Source organism: Falco cherrug, chromosome 2 (assembly GCF_023634085.1).
Source record: "Falco cherrug isolate bFalChe1 chromosome 2, bFalChe1.pri, whole genome shotgun sequence".
Lineage (NCBI taxonomy): Eukaryota > Metazoa > Chordata > Aves > Falconiformes > Falconidae > Falco > Falco cherrug.
The window spans coordinates 116,960,398-116,978,394 of NC_073698.1; the positions used below are offsets into that span (position 1 = coordinate 116,960,398).

The window sequence follows — 17,997 nt, forward strand, 5'->3', positions numbered from 1 at the left end:
TCTCTGCTTTCTTTCAAGGAACAGGTGCCATAAGGAACCTGTGCCAAAAACTCGAGTCCCCTGCAGGAGGTCACCACCTGGACAGAGCTCTTCTATCTCAGACTTAGGTAAAATTACATACTAAAGCCCCATTTCACAGCTTAAAAAATCATCCTTTTAAACTACTTATCCTTGGCTGCAAGTGACCATATATCAGCGCAAGGACCCGCAGCTGCCCACAGGGTCCTGCACCTCCCAGCTCCCACCAGCGGGAGCAGAGCCGGCCAGACCGCAGCCAGGCATGGACCGCTCCCCAGTGAACCCAAAGAGCATCCTCAGTCAATGCAGGATGCAACCCTGACTCTTTTTTTTTTTTTTTTTTAAATGTTTGCTAGGCAAATCTCCCACCTGAACGCCACCTGAGACCAGTGATCCTGATTTTGACAGCAAAGCAGGCCTTCGGGAAGTACATGAGACTGATGTGCTGGCCCAGGGCAGATACTGATCTAGATACCCACGCACCTCTGCCAAAACTCAGGGCCAGCTTAAAATACCACTCACAGCAAATGGAAGGAATCTCAACGAGTCCAGATGCTTTTTGTAGTGTCAGAGCTGGAAAAAGACCATCTTTCTTTCCTTCTGTATTTCTTACACGATGTTACGAGTATAAAATCGTCTAGTAATTGACCCTCAGACAATTTCTCAGGTTGAACCAATGAAGTTTTGATAATATTTGGCACTTGGCAATAATACAGCCAGGTTAAGGTATTTAAGCATAAATATAAACAATAATGGGAAAAAAAAAAGAAATAAATAAGTCTTCTAAAAATAAGACTTGTTTCTACTTAAATGAAGACAATTAGGGAAGCTAACATAATGGCAAAAATCTTTTGTCAGCTAACTCAAAGTCACTACAAACTTAATTTCTGTGTTCCTTTCTGAAGCTGAAATAGCATGTTACAACGACATTATAGTAAATATGGCCAGACAGGTTGTGAGGTATAGTCCTCTATTTCCCTTGCTTTTAAAGAAATAAAATACCTGTTACAGATCTCTTCTGTATAAAAATACTGCAAGTCTTTCTTTCTTCTTGTTTGCTGTATAGATCAAATACGCAGCTTTTATGTCCATGGGTTTTCTGTGTTATTCAGTCACTTAATATTCAAATGGCTCTAGGTTTTAGTATCACTGGTTTTTACTTGGAAGGATTTTTTACCTTTTTTTTTTTTTTTCCTTTGAAATTTACTATCTGCGTTAACAGTCAGTCAAGAGCACCCACCCTTTAGGATTAACAGATAGAAAACAAGTTCGCTCCTATTTTTAAGGCATTTATACTCAATATTTGAGTGTCTTAGTGGGTTCAAAATTTCAACCACTATGTTTCCCAACTGTTGCAAAGAGCTCCTTTAAATTCTGCCGTTTATCAGCCATCACTTTTGACCTGTGACGCAACTTTTCTCTTTTTCTCTCTCCTGAGCAACATCATTTTGGTACCTTACACAGGAACGGGGCTGTTCTTTGTATGAGTTTCTAGAGCTTTGATACTGCTAACAATCTTCTTTTGAGGCCCCACAACTGTAACACCAACTTTCTTCATGTCACTGGAAAAAAAGAGAAGAGGCATGGGGTGAGCAAGCATACTGTCTCTGTGTTTCCCAGCACCGATGTGAGCAAATCAACTGGCTCATCTTCTAAAGTTGCACTGGAGGAGCCTCCAGGTACAGTGATACCGCTGGAACACCAGCCAGCAGGAGAAGTGCTGAGCACTGCTGTACGAAAACAGCAAGAGGCCACAAAAGAGAGTAAAAACTCCTGGAGCCTCGTTGTGTTTGCTTACCTGGAAGAAAAGACAACGCAACAGTGTTCTCCGGCCGTACGTGCACTGGGCTTTAGGGGCCAGGGGCTCACTCCTGGGCCAGCCGCGAATGTGAGCCTCTCTAGCCCCCCACCCCCTACCGGCCTGATGGCCTTTCCTGCAGTGCTGACAGCCCCCTCCGAGGGGCTGATCCCCCTGAATGGGCACCTGAACCCTGGTGCACTGAGAGTAGCGGCTACACGGCCAAGCTGCCCGCACCCACCCCGCTCCTCCCCCAGTTCTCCTCCGGTTCCTTTGTTCCCTGCAACACAGAAGTGGTGTAACGCGGGTGAAGGGCTAATTAACCAGTGGCTCACAGGAAATTGGGCATTCCTAGAGGACTGCTGCACTGTCCCCAAAGGGTAATTGTTATAAAAAGCCATTAGCAGCCTTTTTATAGTTGCAATAATACACTAATTAACGGCATTGATGTGTTTAATTGTCAGTATCGCAGCTGCTGCTTACTTCTTGGTAGCTTGTCATGTGTTTGGCTAGCCCAACAGGGAACCACCATTCCCTTTGGCTATAAGTTCCTAACTGTATTTGCTGCCTTTCCAGGTGCAAAGAAAAGATTATCCTCCTCTTCCTTATCACTAGAACAAAGACGGACTGTGTTAGAACGTAATACACTTGCGAGTCATAAACTTCCAAGTTTAGTGGTTTTTACTTAATTTAATTTAAATGTCAAAACTGGAGGCAGGAGGCAGTTCAGCCCCTCAACAATCATTATCATGTAGGAGGAAAGCAGCTACAACGATCTGGCTCTGTCTCCCCTGGTTTGATAAAATATGGGATTGGCAATAAAGGAAAAAATCGGCACGTGTGCCAGCTGTGGGGAAACCACCATATAAAAGGCAAAATATAAAGAATCAACAGAAAAACTCCTAAACTGTGAGTGAAAGAAAGTGATGCTGGTGTACCAGATGATGCACGGTGCTACTGTGTCAGAAGAAATTTGGAATTTCCTTGTTATTAGCAAGAAAAAGCTACGGGACTGTGGCCTTCACACAGTCACCAGAGCACCTAGGTTTTGCACGTGTATTGCAGCTGTAACAAATATTTAAGTTTGTCTCTTTTAATGCAAGAATATTTTAGCTAAAACCGAGAAACTCCATATAAAAACGCTATTCTCATGCTTATGTTTAAACATGTACCTCCAGCCACAACTAATGACGAAGAGCTGTAGTCAATTCAAACTTACTCTGTAGAAATCTTGGCTATTGTATCACAGGAGCTGTACTCCACGCCTGTGAAAATCTCCTTGCACTGTCCTGTCCGAAAACCATTGAGCCAGTCACCTGTTGTGCGGAAGGCTGAAATGTCAATGTTACTTTGGTCCAGGAGAAGGTTTGATGGCCTGAAATAAAAATAAAAATAAAAAAAAAAAAAAAAAGAATGAAAAGAATGTGCTGAAAGTTAGGGAGCAGGGAGATGTACTGATTTATTTGGTATGGATTTATTTATGCTAAACTTAGTGTTGGCATTGTAGAAGCTTCCAGGCTAGACGGGGCTTTTCTGTTCGCCTGTGGATGCTCTCTGCTGCTGCGGCCACTGCACACACGCACACTGGCAGCTCTAACGAACGCCATGTAACCATCTTGCTTAAGAGCACCAGCTTCTCATGCCCACGTTTAAATCACGGAAGCATCACTAACTCATTTAGTGTGCTGTTACCTTACAATTTAAGGTGTGAAACATTAGCAAACCCAAGCCTCATTTAGATTATATTTATGTGATTCACCTAGTCCCAAACAACACACAAATGATGCACGTTCTAGTCTCCAAGCTGAGCCTGTTGGTGGAATTTACACATATCAGCTATCCCGAGTATTGAAGTCCACTGGCAAATCCTAAATGTTCCTTCATAAGTTAGAAGCACTAATAATAAAGACACCAGTGGCTTTAAAAAAATTGTATCAAGTCTAAATATCAAACATGAAGTGAATTTGTGAGACAAATGTAACTGCATGAAACTTGCACGCAGCAGCACACAGAGGCAAAAATGAGGATGTTTGCTATTAAAAACACTTAGCCAAGTGTAAAATGCAATTGCCATGCCAATTTAAAATCGATGCTCACTTTAAGACTAAAACTTCCATAAGAATATCGTATGAATAATTTAGAAGTGAGAACTAAATAATCTCCTGCCTTTGACATTAACTTGGTGCTCCTGAAGGATGCTCCACTGACATGATTTGCATCCAAGTTCTCTACTTGGAAAACAACAAAGAAACCAGTAAGGAACAAACAAAACAAACACAATGAATCCAACAAAACATACGTTCATGCTTCTTTGCACATTTAAACCTTTTCCATCTGCATAAGTCTGCCTATAGGCAAAAGTCTGCCTATAAGCTATAGAGAAAAAAATATTCTCAAAATGTTGATTAAAGACTTAATTTTCTATACAGAAGGAATATATTGCAGCTGACTCTGCATATGACACATGGCAAAAATGGCTGCCCTCCCTTTGATGCAGAAATTCAGTTCTCTCTGGTATGAATACTCTCGTTTTCATGGTCTTGGGAGCCTACTGTAACTTCTTACTTGAGATTATCAAGACTAAAAATAAATGACAGCTCTGCCATAAAGTGACTAGTGTCAGGCTCTACCACAGCTCATTTTAGCCGTCGAATTGGAACACAAGTTGGCCCAGCCAGTTTCCTGAACTGTGGCTGCAGTCCCTGGAGAGACAGAGGCATTTCCAGGCAGGGGGGTTGTCCTCTCCAAACGAGGTCTGCCAGGCTAAATGGCTTGGAGGAGACACTCAGCTCCACGAGCGGTGAACCTGTTCTCAGCTCTTCCTCCTCACTAACATGTTGGCTTATTCTAAGAGGTGTGAGAAGCCCCTGACTACTAACAAGTCATCTTTCTAATTCTAGTTACCTTTCTCAGTGCTAATTAGCAAAACAACTTCTTCACCTAGTCAGATGTTATTAGAGACCTCAACTCTATTTCTGCATTTTTCCCCTCCATTGACAAACGTTATGTCCACACGGGAGAGCTTTTTAACCTCCACCCAGCAACATTCATGCTCCACTGTCAGTTCACTACCTTCTGGGTGTCCATCCCAGGCTTAAAGCCAAGCCTGTGCTTAGCGATGCTACCATGATGGTGCTACTCTTGAGCACAGCAGACTGAACTGGACGATGTTCAAAGCAGTTATCACGCAACTTTACAGTCTGTCTTCTGCCCCAGAAATGTTTTTTTCCCTGTGGCTCCAGTGAAACATCACCTGTGCAGGAGTCTGAAGTGACTTTTGTCAATGGAAAGATGGGAAAATGAGGGGTGCTTAGGCTAGCACTGGAATTTAAAGGCAGAGATTAGGCAGTGTAATGGGTAGGTGAGAGCTACTGGTCACTTTGATTGATTTGGGCTGTAAAACACCTTCTTCACCCCAATCCCAAACCATCTCTGAGCACTGGAAAAACAAAACAAAAAAACAACTGGGGGGAGATTGTAAAGGTGCCAAAGAGAACAACGTATTTAAATACCAGTGAATTTAAGCTCATAAAGAGCCTAGAAAATCCAAGCAAAACTTCTCAATCATAACACAAGTCTTTATTGAGTTTCATCAAGCTCAGCAGCACTACAATAGCGCACTCTTGCAGTACATCTCACTCGCACTGGAATTGGGAGATATCACATCAGTTACACTGAAACTTTTACCCTTCACCTTTGGACAACAGAACAATATAGCTCGGGGGGGGGGGCGGGGGGGGGGAAACAACAAACAAAGAAAAACCAAAACCAAACTAACTTTTGGCATCAGCTACATATTAAACAGCAGCTTTTGCTGCGGACGTTTTGCCAATTGTTATCCATCAGCTGATTTATTTCAGGTTCAGAAAATTCTTTTAAGATCTTCCTCCCTTCTGGGATTGCAGGCCACAATTAAAGACCTCATTAGGTGCTTTAAAATCTTCATTTCAAACCCACAGATGGACATAACACCACTGGAGATTGACCCTCAGTTTTCACCAGCTCTCAGAGCAGCGATCTCCCTGGTGGGACACGTTTTGCCTGATGACCTTCCTCCCTCCCAGCTGGGACAAGGCACTGCTGCAAATGATCATGATCACTGGCACCAACTATGGACTTCACACCCCAGGAAGAGCCGCAGGTGGGAAGGAAAGTGCCAGGAGACCACAGAAACATGCTCTGCCCCCAAAACACTGCAGAAGGGAAAGCACAGCACGGCCGCACCGAGACACAGACTGAGCTGAGGGCAGCAGATGGAGCACACTTCATGTTACTGTTCTCTAAAACCAGATCTTAAGCACCTACATGAGACCCAGCTTTAAATGCCCTCCAGCTAAAGGCTGAGGTTTGATAATCAGGCCCAAGATACTTTTATTCGGTAGCTGCACAGCCTGCATCTCCCTGACTACTGTTTGTCCCATGAAGAGCCAATGCTTTTTATTTATAGTTTTCTGGGTATAGCATCTGGAATCCCAAGACATTTATTAAGAGTATTTATGAAGTGTTCTTAGTGATAAAGCATGGAGATTTTTTTTTCCAGCCTAGTATGTCTTTTTAACTTAAATCTAATAAAACAAGGCCTGACTCAAGAATCGCTAATGAAAAACAAAAATGTATAAACAACTTGAAATAGAACAGGTATCTAGGATTAGGAATTAGAGTGGCCCAAAAGAGCTTTTATGTTTATTACTTGGATCAAAGTATCATCAGGACAAAAAATATGACCTAATTTTAATGCAAGTGACCTCAGAATAACCAGCACTGTAAAGTATCATTTTTCTCCTTGTAGGATTCTAAACAAAAATTAGTTACTTTCCTCCTCAGAGAGGACATCTGGATAGTTTATCAATGAGCAGGAATTTGCCTCACTGCAAAGAGCCTGTGATGTCTCCTCGCATGCGCCAAGGGAAAGCTGGGCTTTCAGAGCATCTGCATGCATCGGCAAGGGGTTTTTTTTCCCCCTGACCCAGCCCCTAGACAGAAGGTCTGAACATGAAATTTATGGTCTGGGTGATGTGCGCCATGAGCTCACACTTTACTAGACAAATTAGATGGGTTGCAATCCATGCAGCTGTAAACGACGTCCTGCAGGGTTCCACCTGATCTTTTACAGCTTTTCATAAATCAGTACCTACTAGCTTCAGAAGAGAGTCATTAAAAAGAAATCATGGAAATTACATGTTTGCTCAGGGGAAGTGAAACAGAACATTTCCCTCTGTCTTTTCTTCTCTCCCCTCTTTTTTTTGGAACTGTCTTTATTGTTTTGACCAACTATGCTGTACCCCATCGTGTCATCTTGTGACAGTCGTGGAAAGACTCTACCCTGTTGATCCTGATTGTGTGCCTATCTAAGAGCTGTATTTACTGACATGTGGTGCCCTGAAAAAAAAATAATCAGCAAGACTCAGGTTAGAGAGACAATTTTAACGGCAAGCTGCCAGTTACAAAACGCCCTGTTGCTTAAAGCTTTCTCTGGATGCGCCCATTATGGGAACAGTTGGAATTAACCTTTGAGTTAGCTGCAGTAGGGAGGAGCACTGTAGTTTGTTATCGTTAGCTCAGCTTTTTGTCATGACGCAAGGAAACTTTTGCTGCACCGTACAGTAATGATAAAAACCACAGAAAACGTCATTAGAACCCTTCCCGGTACAGCATAAAAAAAATCTCTTCTCTGCTTGGGTGCTGTCTGGAGAGAAAGGGATAGATTAACTTGTAAAATCTAGGAGCTGAGACAAATAAAAGGAAAGTGTCCTGCCACTTCTGCATGGAGGGCAGTTCTGCAAATACACGGGGCTATCATGCACACACGATCCCGGGCTCAGCAGCCTCTCTCTTTCCCTTCCTCCAAACAACACAACCAACCTTCAGTTTTTAAATCTGGGCTTGCCCTTCCACAGTCAGTTCCTTTTAAATGGGAAAGCATTAAAAAAACCCCAACGCATACAGTAATTTCCTTTGGCAAATTTTAGGCAAGCATAAGCTGATTTCGTAAAGTGAAATTGCTTCCTAGGAGGGAGCCAGGCCTGGTTTGAACACAAATCCTATGTGCTCTACAATTATGGCAAGCTGGAACACAGAATTCGAGTCTAACAAGAAGGGTATCTCCTATTTCAAGAGAAAAATAAACCAAAAACCAGCAGCTGGCATAGAAAGCAAATTTTAGCTTTATCTTCTACAGCAAGCAGAATCGTAAGTGTACGTGCCTATCAAAAGGAGACCAGTAAACAAATGACATGCCAAGGAGAAGTAGAGTTATCGTGTTTACTTGATTATCCCTGGACCTTAAAGATAAGAATCTTTGGAGTTCCACCTCTTCATGCCTATTTTTAAGGTACTCTTAGCAAAATTTGTAACTTAGTCCCCAAAATACAATTCACCTCTTAAGGTGGCACATTGGCTTTTCCCAAGGGGCTTCGTACGATACTTGCACACTTTTAGAATAAGCAGGTTGTGACTACACTTTCAAGTCAAAAGACAGCTGGAGAAATAAAGGGGACTAGCACAAATAACCAGGGCAGGTGAGGCTGGTGGCCTGCTGCAAAATGATACCTCTCCCTAAACACCACCCCGGACTTCTCATTTTCTAGCTCTGAAAAACTTACCACACTGTTACCTCTAGGATAATGAGGAAATAAAAATTTCCAATGCCCCATAGGATGTCCTCCAGTCTTCCCTGCTCCTTTAGCTGCCCATCAGAACATGCTTTTCAAGGGGCTTACATCTTTTTAGCATCCTGGTGGGATAATAGAACATATGCCTGAATGTATGGATGCTCCTTAATTTACTTTTTCGCACCACTAAACCACCGAAGGCAAAAATACTAGCATGCTGCTGAAATGGGTTTCTTTTTGTCATCACACAGCTTTAAGCCGTGCTTCTAAACCACAGAAGTGACATCATGTGGCCAGTGCCTGGGATTCGTGGCTGTCCCAGAGGCAGACCCTTAACGGCAACCAGGCATTATTGTTAGGACAATCTACAGGCTCTTTACAAGAGGAAGAGAAAAATGCCTCAGAGAGCTCTTTAAATGCTTTTCTGGCTCTTTGCACCTACCATTTGCTGTGCACCGCTTCCCCTTATCTCGCATTTGGCCGCACTGTGTATTTCTACAGCCTTTTGCTACAGCGTTCGCAGCGTCAGGCGAGGGCTCAGTTTCTCTTCTCAGCCTCTCCAGTGCAGAATTGCCATTAACACTAACGAGGGCCCAGCACATCGAGCTGAGAACAGCAGAACGAAATCCCTCAGAATCACAGTAAACAGCAGACGCTCACGATGGGGCCACCCGCTGACGCGGCTGCATTGCTCTTGAAATTATACAGCACCCAGCTCGTTCTGCCGTGAATTCTTGTCTGAGTTTCACCAGCAGAGTCAAAGTAGACGTGTGAAACTGCAAATAGGTATTTTACCGTCTCTGTTAACGGTGAGCCCCAACAACTTTTAACTTTGAAGGAAGAATGGCTGCCCTGGGCATGGTACTAATGACCGCTGGAAAAGTCAGGTGAAATTGGGCTTTTCTGTCCCTAGCGTGCTAACTCAAGTCCTGAAAAATCTCAGTCTGGCTCCCAGATTCCTCCTACAACCCAAACTACGATTAGACACCAAGGAGTATAATTTACTGCAATCTCCCATTTTCCTTTGTGATTTGTAGTTAAGTGTGTGCTGTGTGTCGTCCCGTCCCCCCCCCCCCCGCCTCCATAAATTCACTATTTTATGTTTAGCAGACTTCAGAAGGAGAGCTAACGCTGTAGGCTTTCATTATTTGAATTCTTCCAGAGCGAGCAGTCCGTTTTAGGACACGGATTATATCATTGCTGGGTTTTGAACAAGGCTAAAAATTCGATGTAGCCTTGCATCATGCAGCGTTTGGCCAGGTTCGGACCCTGTGGTTAATGCCTCGACAACCAGAAAGCATAAGCCCTCTCTGAGAGGCTCCAGATCAAACTGAAATCTCCCTCCTTCAGCCCTCCAGCCTGGAAGTTCCTAACAGAGAGAAGCAAACAAGCAATATTACAGCAGGTCAGCAATACATGTCAAGCATCTGACCGAATAGCAAAAAAAGGGAACTTTTCAACAAAATGTTCAGCCAACGCAAATAGTCATTTTGTTGTAAATATTATTGTAAAAACAGGGCTTGAATTATGCTGCATAATGGATTGGTCTGAATTTTTTATTTGACCTGTTTCACTGCTCCTATTGGGTTTAATTTTCATAAATATCCTACCGAGCCAGCATACTAGAGACTTTCTACTGAATCATCAGTTTTTAAGTGGAAACAAACTTTGTGAGAAGCAAACTTCAAATTTTAAATTGCAAATGATGCCTCTGGACATTTGAAAGCAAACATTGCCCTCCACACCAGGGAGAGTGCCACAGGATGGACAACAAAGCGCAGGTTTAGCGGCGAATGCTTGCAATCAACTACCCGCAAATAACAGGTCATCCAAACGCTGCTCAAGGAAATTACTCCAGTGAATAATTCAAACAACGCATCAAATTCAAGAAAATCAGGGTAGGGCTGTCAACAACTTGCTATCACAGGGAAGAATGTAGGAAGAATTATTCATGCGCTATTTCAAACACTTTCGTATTTTCATCAGAAAGAGCAGCTGACCCTGACCCTCCTAAATTTCCTAGACTATATTAAAAGAATTTCAGCTATGCTTTTTCTGAAAATAAGTGGCTTTCTTGTTTTTCTACCCTTAGTTATAACAATAGCGGTAGAACCCGTATTTTAAATGGAGAACTTCTAAAACATAAAACAAACCTGAAACCAAATCTACCTCCAATGCTGCAGAACGATCCAGCAATAATGCTTCCCCCGCCCCAATAAAATTACATAGGGTCATAAATTAGCAAAAAAGATGCATTTGGGGGATTAAAGAAAAATGACATGACTGTTCATAGATGATTTATTTTTTTTTAATAATTATTCCCATAGTCAGGCATGCTGCTTCCTCATCATGGAACTGGAACTTGGAATTTAATGGAAGATGCAAAATTTCTAGAACAGTATGGGATACACACTCTCAGGCCTCTGAGTGGAGTTCCAAGGAGGCAACCACACATTTTGCAAACATCAGGTCCATCCAGAGCCTTCAATAAAAAATTAAGAGGTGTTATCCATGTACTTTAATTGTCATTCATTATATGAATGAATGACAATTGAATGAAACAGAAAGAGTAAGTGCAAGCTGCATATTCAGTGTTGTAAGTCAGGAACAACTTGACTGAGCTTGACGAGGTATCAGGAAACAAGAAATTTGAGGTTAAATTTTAGTTGAGGTCTATGCACAGAAAAGGTGCATCATTAACATGCACAATGGTCTTAATTTTGAAATTAGCAAAAATAGAGTTTTAAATGTCTTTTTATTTTGGTAAGCAGCATTATTTCTTTAAAATTCTGGTTTGTTTCCCCTGTTTTCCATCAGCTTTTCACTCTGCACATCTATTCAGATTTTTATGGGTTTTTTTGCAACACGCAACATTTATCACACTCTCCGGAGCAGTCTAGTGGACTACAATGAATCCTTGAAACCACAAAATAAAACTGCTTCCACAGCTTCTATACAGAAGAACACAGAGGTAGATTTTTAATTCTTTGAAAACACCTTAAACCCAAGGACTAAGTGGAAAGCAGTTTGGCTGGCTGATCCTACCAGCAGTGCTCGGAGAGAGGAGTCTATAAAGTGCAGGCAAGGCAGCCTTGCATTCTGCCTCTATGAAATCAATGGCCTTACTGGAGGTTGGTGCCTTTGCTGAACATGCTCTGCCTTTTCCATGTATTTCCTGCTAAAGGGAGCTCCACGCCAGAAGAAACAGATGCTGAATCCTATTAACGGCTGCTGGCTAGCCTGTAACACCTTCATCTTCAAAGATTTGGGGCAAACTTGCTAATTAATCCTCCTGTGAGGAAGGTAACTTGAATTTTCAGGGCGACAGATATGTTAGTTAAACCAAAGAATCATTTTAAAAGTCCCGGTAAGGCAGCTGCTTTTGAAAAGGGTGACATTTTGACATTTTCCAAAATAAAATTAGGACCGGCAGACTTCGCAAAACATTCCACGGCTTGCATTTCCAAACCGAAAACTGTTTCACAATGTGTTTGAAACCACACTACTGGAATCTTATTAATAAGTGGACAGAAATCACCAGCCAATTTTACAGAACTCCCTGTAAGCAGTAAGAAGGGATAATGACTATCCATCTTAGATGCTTGGGTTAGATACGAAGTGAGAATAAAGATACTGAACAATAAATGTTCCATTAAAATATCCTTCCTCTGGATCCTCCTCTCATTTTGCAATGCAAAATAGGTAGCATTTTCTGTGAGGACCCAAAGAAGCCAACAAAGTTGTCAGCTGTTAGCTCGGAGCAACTTGTAAGATAACGGTCTTTTTTACAAGCCAATCAGCTTGCTGTTTTCTACATTCGATATATGAGACAAATTCTTCCACTTAGATAAAGGTATTAGTACAGCTAGAAACACACAAATGGTTATAGATCAGTTAATAATGAAATATCCTGAATTCTCAGGTGGTTTCCAGTTTTCTCCCCTAGTTTGCAATATAATTCCTTCCTCCCCTCCTAGCTATGTGCTTGCAGTATAAAGAAAAAACAGCAGTGATATCTGACACGGACTTTCACTTTACCAAAAGGTTACACAGAAACAAAAGCAGATACCGAAACAGGTTGGGTTGTTTTGGGGTTTTTTTTTGGTTTTGTTTGGTTTGTTTTGCTTTGTTTTCTTGTGTGTGTGTGTGTATGTGTGTGTGTGTAGATTCCCTGCCAGTTTTGAAATCAATTGCAGACCTGGCAGAAATTCAGAATTTCTAAAATTCATGTGTTGGAATTAGAAACATTTTTCAATCTTTCCTCATTTTTTTTTTCCCTAGCAGAGGTTGTGGATTAATTTGCCTATTCTTGTTTTATAAAAGGTTCATGAAGACTAAGGCCTTTAGTCACACCTACATCACAGTTGTGAACATACACAGCAGCTATAGGAAAGCTGCCATAATGCTTGGGTTGCCTGAATCCCATATCACAATGCTCGTACCTCAAGGTCACACCATTCTCCAACAGCTTAACTCACTTTGAGGCAGAAATGCTTTAAATATATCTTAAATTAAACTCTACAGTTTAAATATATTTTTTAAAATGGCTTTGTAGGAGTAAGATTCATATAATAAAAGGATAACATACATTTTAACTTGAGAGTTACCATATACACAGACACAAAAAAGATCAGAATTAGAAATATAAATAAGACACACCCCACCCACCCCACCCACCCCGGAATATAAATAAGTGGAAAAAAACCAAAGAAAGAAAGAAAGAAAGAGAAAATGAAATGTCCATTTAAGATTTGTAGCATACACAAAGGATTTCCAGTTGCATGACTCCTGGGTTATTTTTTTTGCCATACAAATGTAACAACAACTAATAAGCCCTTTCAGGCCACAGCTTCACCAACTGGCGAGCAGGTGGGTGAAGTGATTCTGCCTCTCCTGCTTGAGTCGAGAAAACTTTCCATCTGCTTTGTATCTGCATTAAATGTTCACAAATGTGAAGTAATACACAGTGGACTAAAAAATCATAAGCTCAAGAAGAAAAACAATGCACTTGATCAAAACTGGAAGAACTATGAACTCACTTCCACCCTAAAGATATCCAAACAACCTAAGGACTCTGTTATAAAAATGAACATCATGTTCAGAAAACAGGGAAGAACAGCAAGACATAAATCAAATAAAAATATCACGAGGTTATGCTTTAGAAAACTGCATGACTTGTGTAACCTTCTGTGCACTGAGCTCTGTTCCTGGAGCCCTTTAGAGAGCTCGGTAACCCCAGGCAGCCTAAAGGACACGAAACACCCATGTGTCCAAGACCAGTGCAGGTCTTGTTAGCATGAGCTCAAGGTGGCCACCTGATTAAAAAGTGAATTTTGGCAGGTAAGAAAGAAATCAGCCATACCCTGTACTTTACAAGGAATGGGAAAGGAATTTCCTTGTGAATTTGAGATGAAACACAACACCAGGAAAGGTATTATGAAACATTTGCTGTGACAAAAGACCTTTTGTGAGTGTAATGTTCACAGGCACGTTGAATGGTCTGTGGAGAGATGATCAATAAGGGTAAAAACATCCCCTCGGGTACCAGGAAATTATCAGATGCCAGGGAGTGGCCAGAAGGGTTAGACAACTGAAAAGAAAATACAGAATTGAAGGCTTTGACTTCTCTCCCATACTCCTATGAGCTATTGGTGTAAAATCAGACGTACGGTCAAGCACATCCTTTGGTTAAAGTCAGTTAACAGTAACACACCGGAGGACAGGGATCTCCTATGCACCTCCAGCAATGTGCTTTTAAATGGGATATGACAGCGCTGTGACCGTTTTAAACAAAGAGCAGCTCTCAAATCTGTAAGAAGAGACAGGCTTTGCATCTGCAACAGATAGCGGCAGGTTAGACATTTTGCCTGACCAAGTCTATTCTGAACACCTACGAGCATATGGTGGGCATAAAGCTTTAGCATTCTTCCAGTAGCACTACAGGCATGGGTAAAAGAGAGCTGGGACCTCGATAATTTAGATTAATTGCTTATTAGGTATATGAGGAGAGGTACTGCAGGAGTACTGCAGCCTCAAATAACAACTGAGAGCAGTCATTTGAGCCGATGTAATGCCCCGAGCCCTCAGGGCCGAGTGGCAGAGTGCTTTACTTCTGCAGTGATGCTTTTCCCTCTCCACTGTCCCTCTCCGATGCCTTTCCCTCTCCACTGTCCCTCTCTGGCTGCCGACAGTACCAGGATACCGGCAGGGATCTGACGGCGCGCCTCCTTCCCAAGGAGCTTCCCTGACTCTCCGCCTTTCCTATCAGTTACATATTTCTGCACATGAGACCCATTTGAAGTCTGGCTCCTCATTTTTCTCTGTCACCTGTCGGAAGGTGATGCTGGACTGCCCAGGCTCCGTCCCCTCCAGCAGACAGGCTCCCCTGCAGAAGGAGCACACGTTACTGCAAGTGCCTCCCTGCAGGACCTGAGGCTCTGCGGGTGTGGAGCTGCCTGCAGCTCCTTGGCCAGGTCTGAGGTTTGAGATTATCAGTTTTGGCAATGGTGACATGGCAGTGAGCACAGATTTCCAAATCTGCGTAGGACTGCCCAGCACCCTTCATGTTGTCATACGTATCTCTTGGTCGTGGTCAATTTTAAGGATAGCCTGGGTTGGTCTGCAGACACCGGTGTGGGGAGAGTGAGATGGAGAGATCACGGATCACACGTTACCTGAACTGCAACAAATGCCTGCCCAGAGGGAAAGGGCATGGCCTCACCCATGCTGGTGAGCATATACCCCCAACCCAGACACCCCCAGACCCCCGTCTGGCACCGGGCAGTGAGAAGCTGCAGAGAGGGAGACACTGCACTGTTTGGGAATGCAAAGAGTGCAAGGACAGAGCAGTGGAAAGGTAATTGGAAAGGAGGGAATCAACTCACTTTTGACATTTGCCTCCTCAGAAACATGCTCCGTATCAAAGCCAAAGCAGTAACCTGCCACGAGGAGCATTTTACCGAGAGCTCACCTAAAGCAGCTGTGAGGAGTTCCCTACCATGCTAGCAGCCTCCTTCCTTCCCCCCCACTGTGCCACGAGCAGAGAGCACAGCTTGGTGGTGCAGACATGCAGCCTCTGCTGCCCACGCCAGCAAAGCATACAATGAAACAGGAGCAAAGAGAGCAAGAGAGAGAGGCGGGAGAGCAACGCTGCACTGTGGTGCTCCCTCCCACAATCCGGCTGGTGCAGGCAGTGCTTGCACTGAATTTGGTCTCCATTAGAGGATATCAGCTTCTACTGGCTACAAACAGGTACCTGAAAATGATGGTTCAACATTTTTTTCAGCTCTTTTGTGTTTTAACTCCCAAATTGGAAGGACAGTAAACAGGGAACATTTTGCTTCTGTTTGGAATGCAAAATATGCAGCGCTGGTTTCTGCAATCAAATCCCCAAACCGACGCATGACAGTCATGATTCCCAACTCCCTTGTTCGGCAGATTGCTGCAGTATATCCCTACAAGATCATTATTTGCACCAATCATTTGCCAAATTGGCATGCAAGACATTTGGAAGAAATATGCTTGGCTGAGAAGATAGGGTTTAAACACTTTGGGGTTTTTTTCCAAAACTTTTAGTTTTTTTGGGGGTTTGTTGCAGCCTGTTACGTGGCAGGTAACAGAAATAATTGCTTTGGTAAGCATGCTGGTTTACTATGTGTTAAACGCTCAGCAATTAATTTATTGAAACATAATTACTGTGCAGGCAGCCTTCTTTCATTATCTATTTTTAAAAGCAAAGCCTGTTAGTACGGCTGCCTTCCTCCTCTCATCTCTGCTTTCTTTTTCTGGTCTCTGCAGCGGCTGCAGGAGGCACTCAGAGCGGCCAGGCTCCGGCTCAGGATGCAGCGCGGTGCCGGGGGCCAGGACCAGCGAGGCCAGGTCTGTGTCACCCCCCAGCAGGCTGTGGTACCCATGCAGCAATTCCCTGCCTTCGCTCTGTTCCCCTTCCAAGCCTTCCCGTTCCATTGCTGTGGGGAGCAGCGTGCTGCGGTCCAGGTAAAGGTCCGAGAGGAATGTTTTGCTGTGCTCCTGTAGGAAGCTTGCCTCCTGTCAGACTCCTGATCTTGCCTGCTGAAACACCCTCCAGGACCTGGGTCTGAAGCTCCAGAGGAGCTGAGCGCATTTCTCCCTGACTCTGCCTGCTCTGCGGACAGAGGATTTTGCACCAGCATTCATGCTAAAAGTAATTTTACATCATTTACATCACTTCAGTAAGAGTATGGCATTTTGTGCATTATATAAACCAATTCACTTAATCCTTTCACCACACCCTCGTTACGCCCCGAGGTGTCAACACACTCTCCAGTTCTCTGTCTCCATGAGGTAATTCTTATCTCATCATAGCGATGTTCCAGAGTGTGTTGAATAACCAGGACTAAAAATGAACGTTTTTAATGGAATTAGGAATATCACACGAGTTGGAAATTAATTCCTAGTTAACTCACTGATCTAACAGGGAACATAAGTGCATTTTTAAGTTTGCGAGTCCTACTGAAAGCAAAAAGATTATTCATGTGATTACTGTTTAGGTGACTTGTCAGAGCAGAACATAAGATGTAGGACATGTATTTGGACCCAACTCAGAAAGATACTTAGAAACGCAGCTAGCTGTAACCTATGAAACACTAAGCGCTTAAAACACCACCGAAGGTCAGAAGGAAAAGGAAGATCCTATGATGGCCAAATCTGCCATCTGTGTTTTTCTCACACACCTCTGCACAATCTTACAACGGGTTTAATAACCCTGGTGTAACAGCTTTACACAATTTGAAGAAATAAGAGGAAATCATCAATAAAAATAACTGCAGCAGCAGCAATAATAATAATAACAACAACAACAACAATAATAATAATAATAGTATCATCATCATCCTTCTTCGAAAGGGATAGTGAGGAAGCTTTCTCTACCCTTGAAGATCACAAACAGCTACAGTTAAAAGTTGAAGAAGCAGGTGAATAAAGAAAACAAATTCTACTTATGGAAGACAAAGAAACCAAAGGCATTTATTGATGTGCAATGTAAGATCTAATATGTCACCTTGCCGCCGCATTGGTGATTATTTTCAGACTGCTGGGATTACGGATCAGCTTATCCAGGATGCTGACAATCTGCTCAAACTTGGGTCTGTTGTTCCTGTCTTTCTGCCAACAGTCCAGCATCAGCTGATACAAGGCAGCTGGGCAGTCCATGGGAGGTGGCAAGCGGTACCCTTCATCGACAGCCTTAATCACCTGCACAAGGAGAAAAGTTTAAAGGCACTTAAATCAACTTGTTTTTATCAGTTCTGGGAACCACATTAACATGGACATTCTGTGTTTAAACAAATGTGTTTATCCACTAATTGTCTCATTGCGCAATGCCTCTGGTTTATCTGCAAAGTAAACCAGGCAGTAAATTAGGCATACAGAAAGAGGAGTTCCGATACAGTATGTGACTTTGAGGAAGGTGAATCTTGAAAGGATCTCCAAAACTCACACTCGATTGAACTAAATCCATAAACAAAAGCTACAGGTAGTAAGGTGCTTGCTTAGCTATGCCAGGCGTCCGAAGGTCTGGAAAATCTCTCTTCT

General features: G+C 42.9%; 1 protein-coding gene across 2 annotated transcripts in view; it reads right to left on the reverse strand.

The window, feature by feature from the left end:
• Positions 1-1,167: 1,167 nt before the first annotated feature.
• Positions 1,168-17,997, reverse strand: part of EPHA3 (EPH receptor A3) — a 229,042-nt gene continuing 212,212 nt past the window's right edge. For both annotated transcript variants that reach the window (XM_055703078.1, XM_055703077.1), the window contains exons 15-17: positions 17,465-17,658; positions 3,036-3,191; positions 1,168-1,580 (exon numbers count right to left, since the gene is read on the reverse strand). In XM_055703078.1, coding sequence (XP_055559053.1) covers positions 1,475-1,580; positions 3,036-3,191; positions 17,465-17,658 — 456 coding nt within the window. In that variant the 3' untranslated portion in view covers positions 1,168-1,474. The remainder of the gene's footprint in view (positions 1,581-3,035; positions 3,192-17,464; positions 17,659-17,997) is intronic.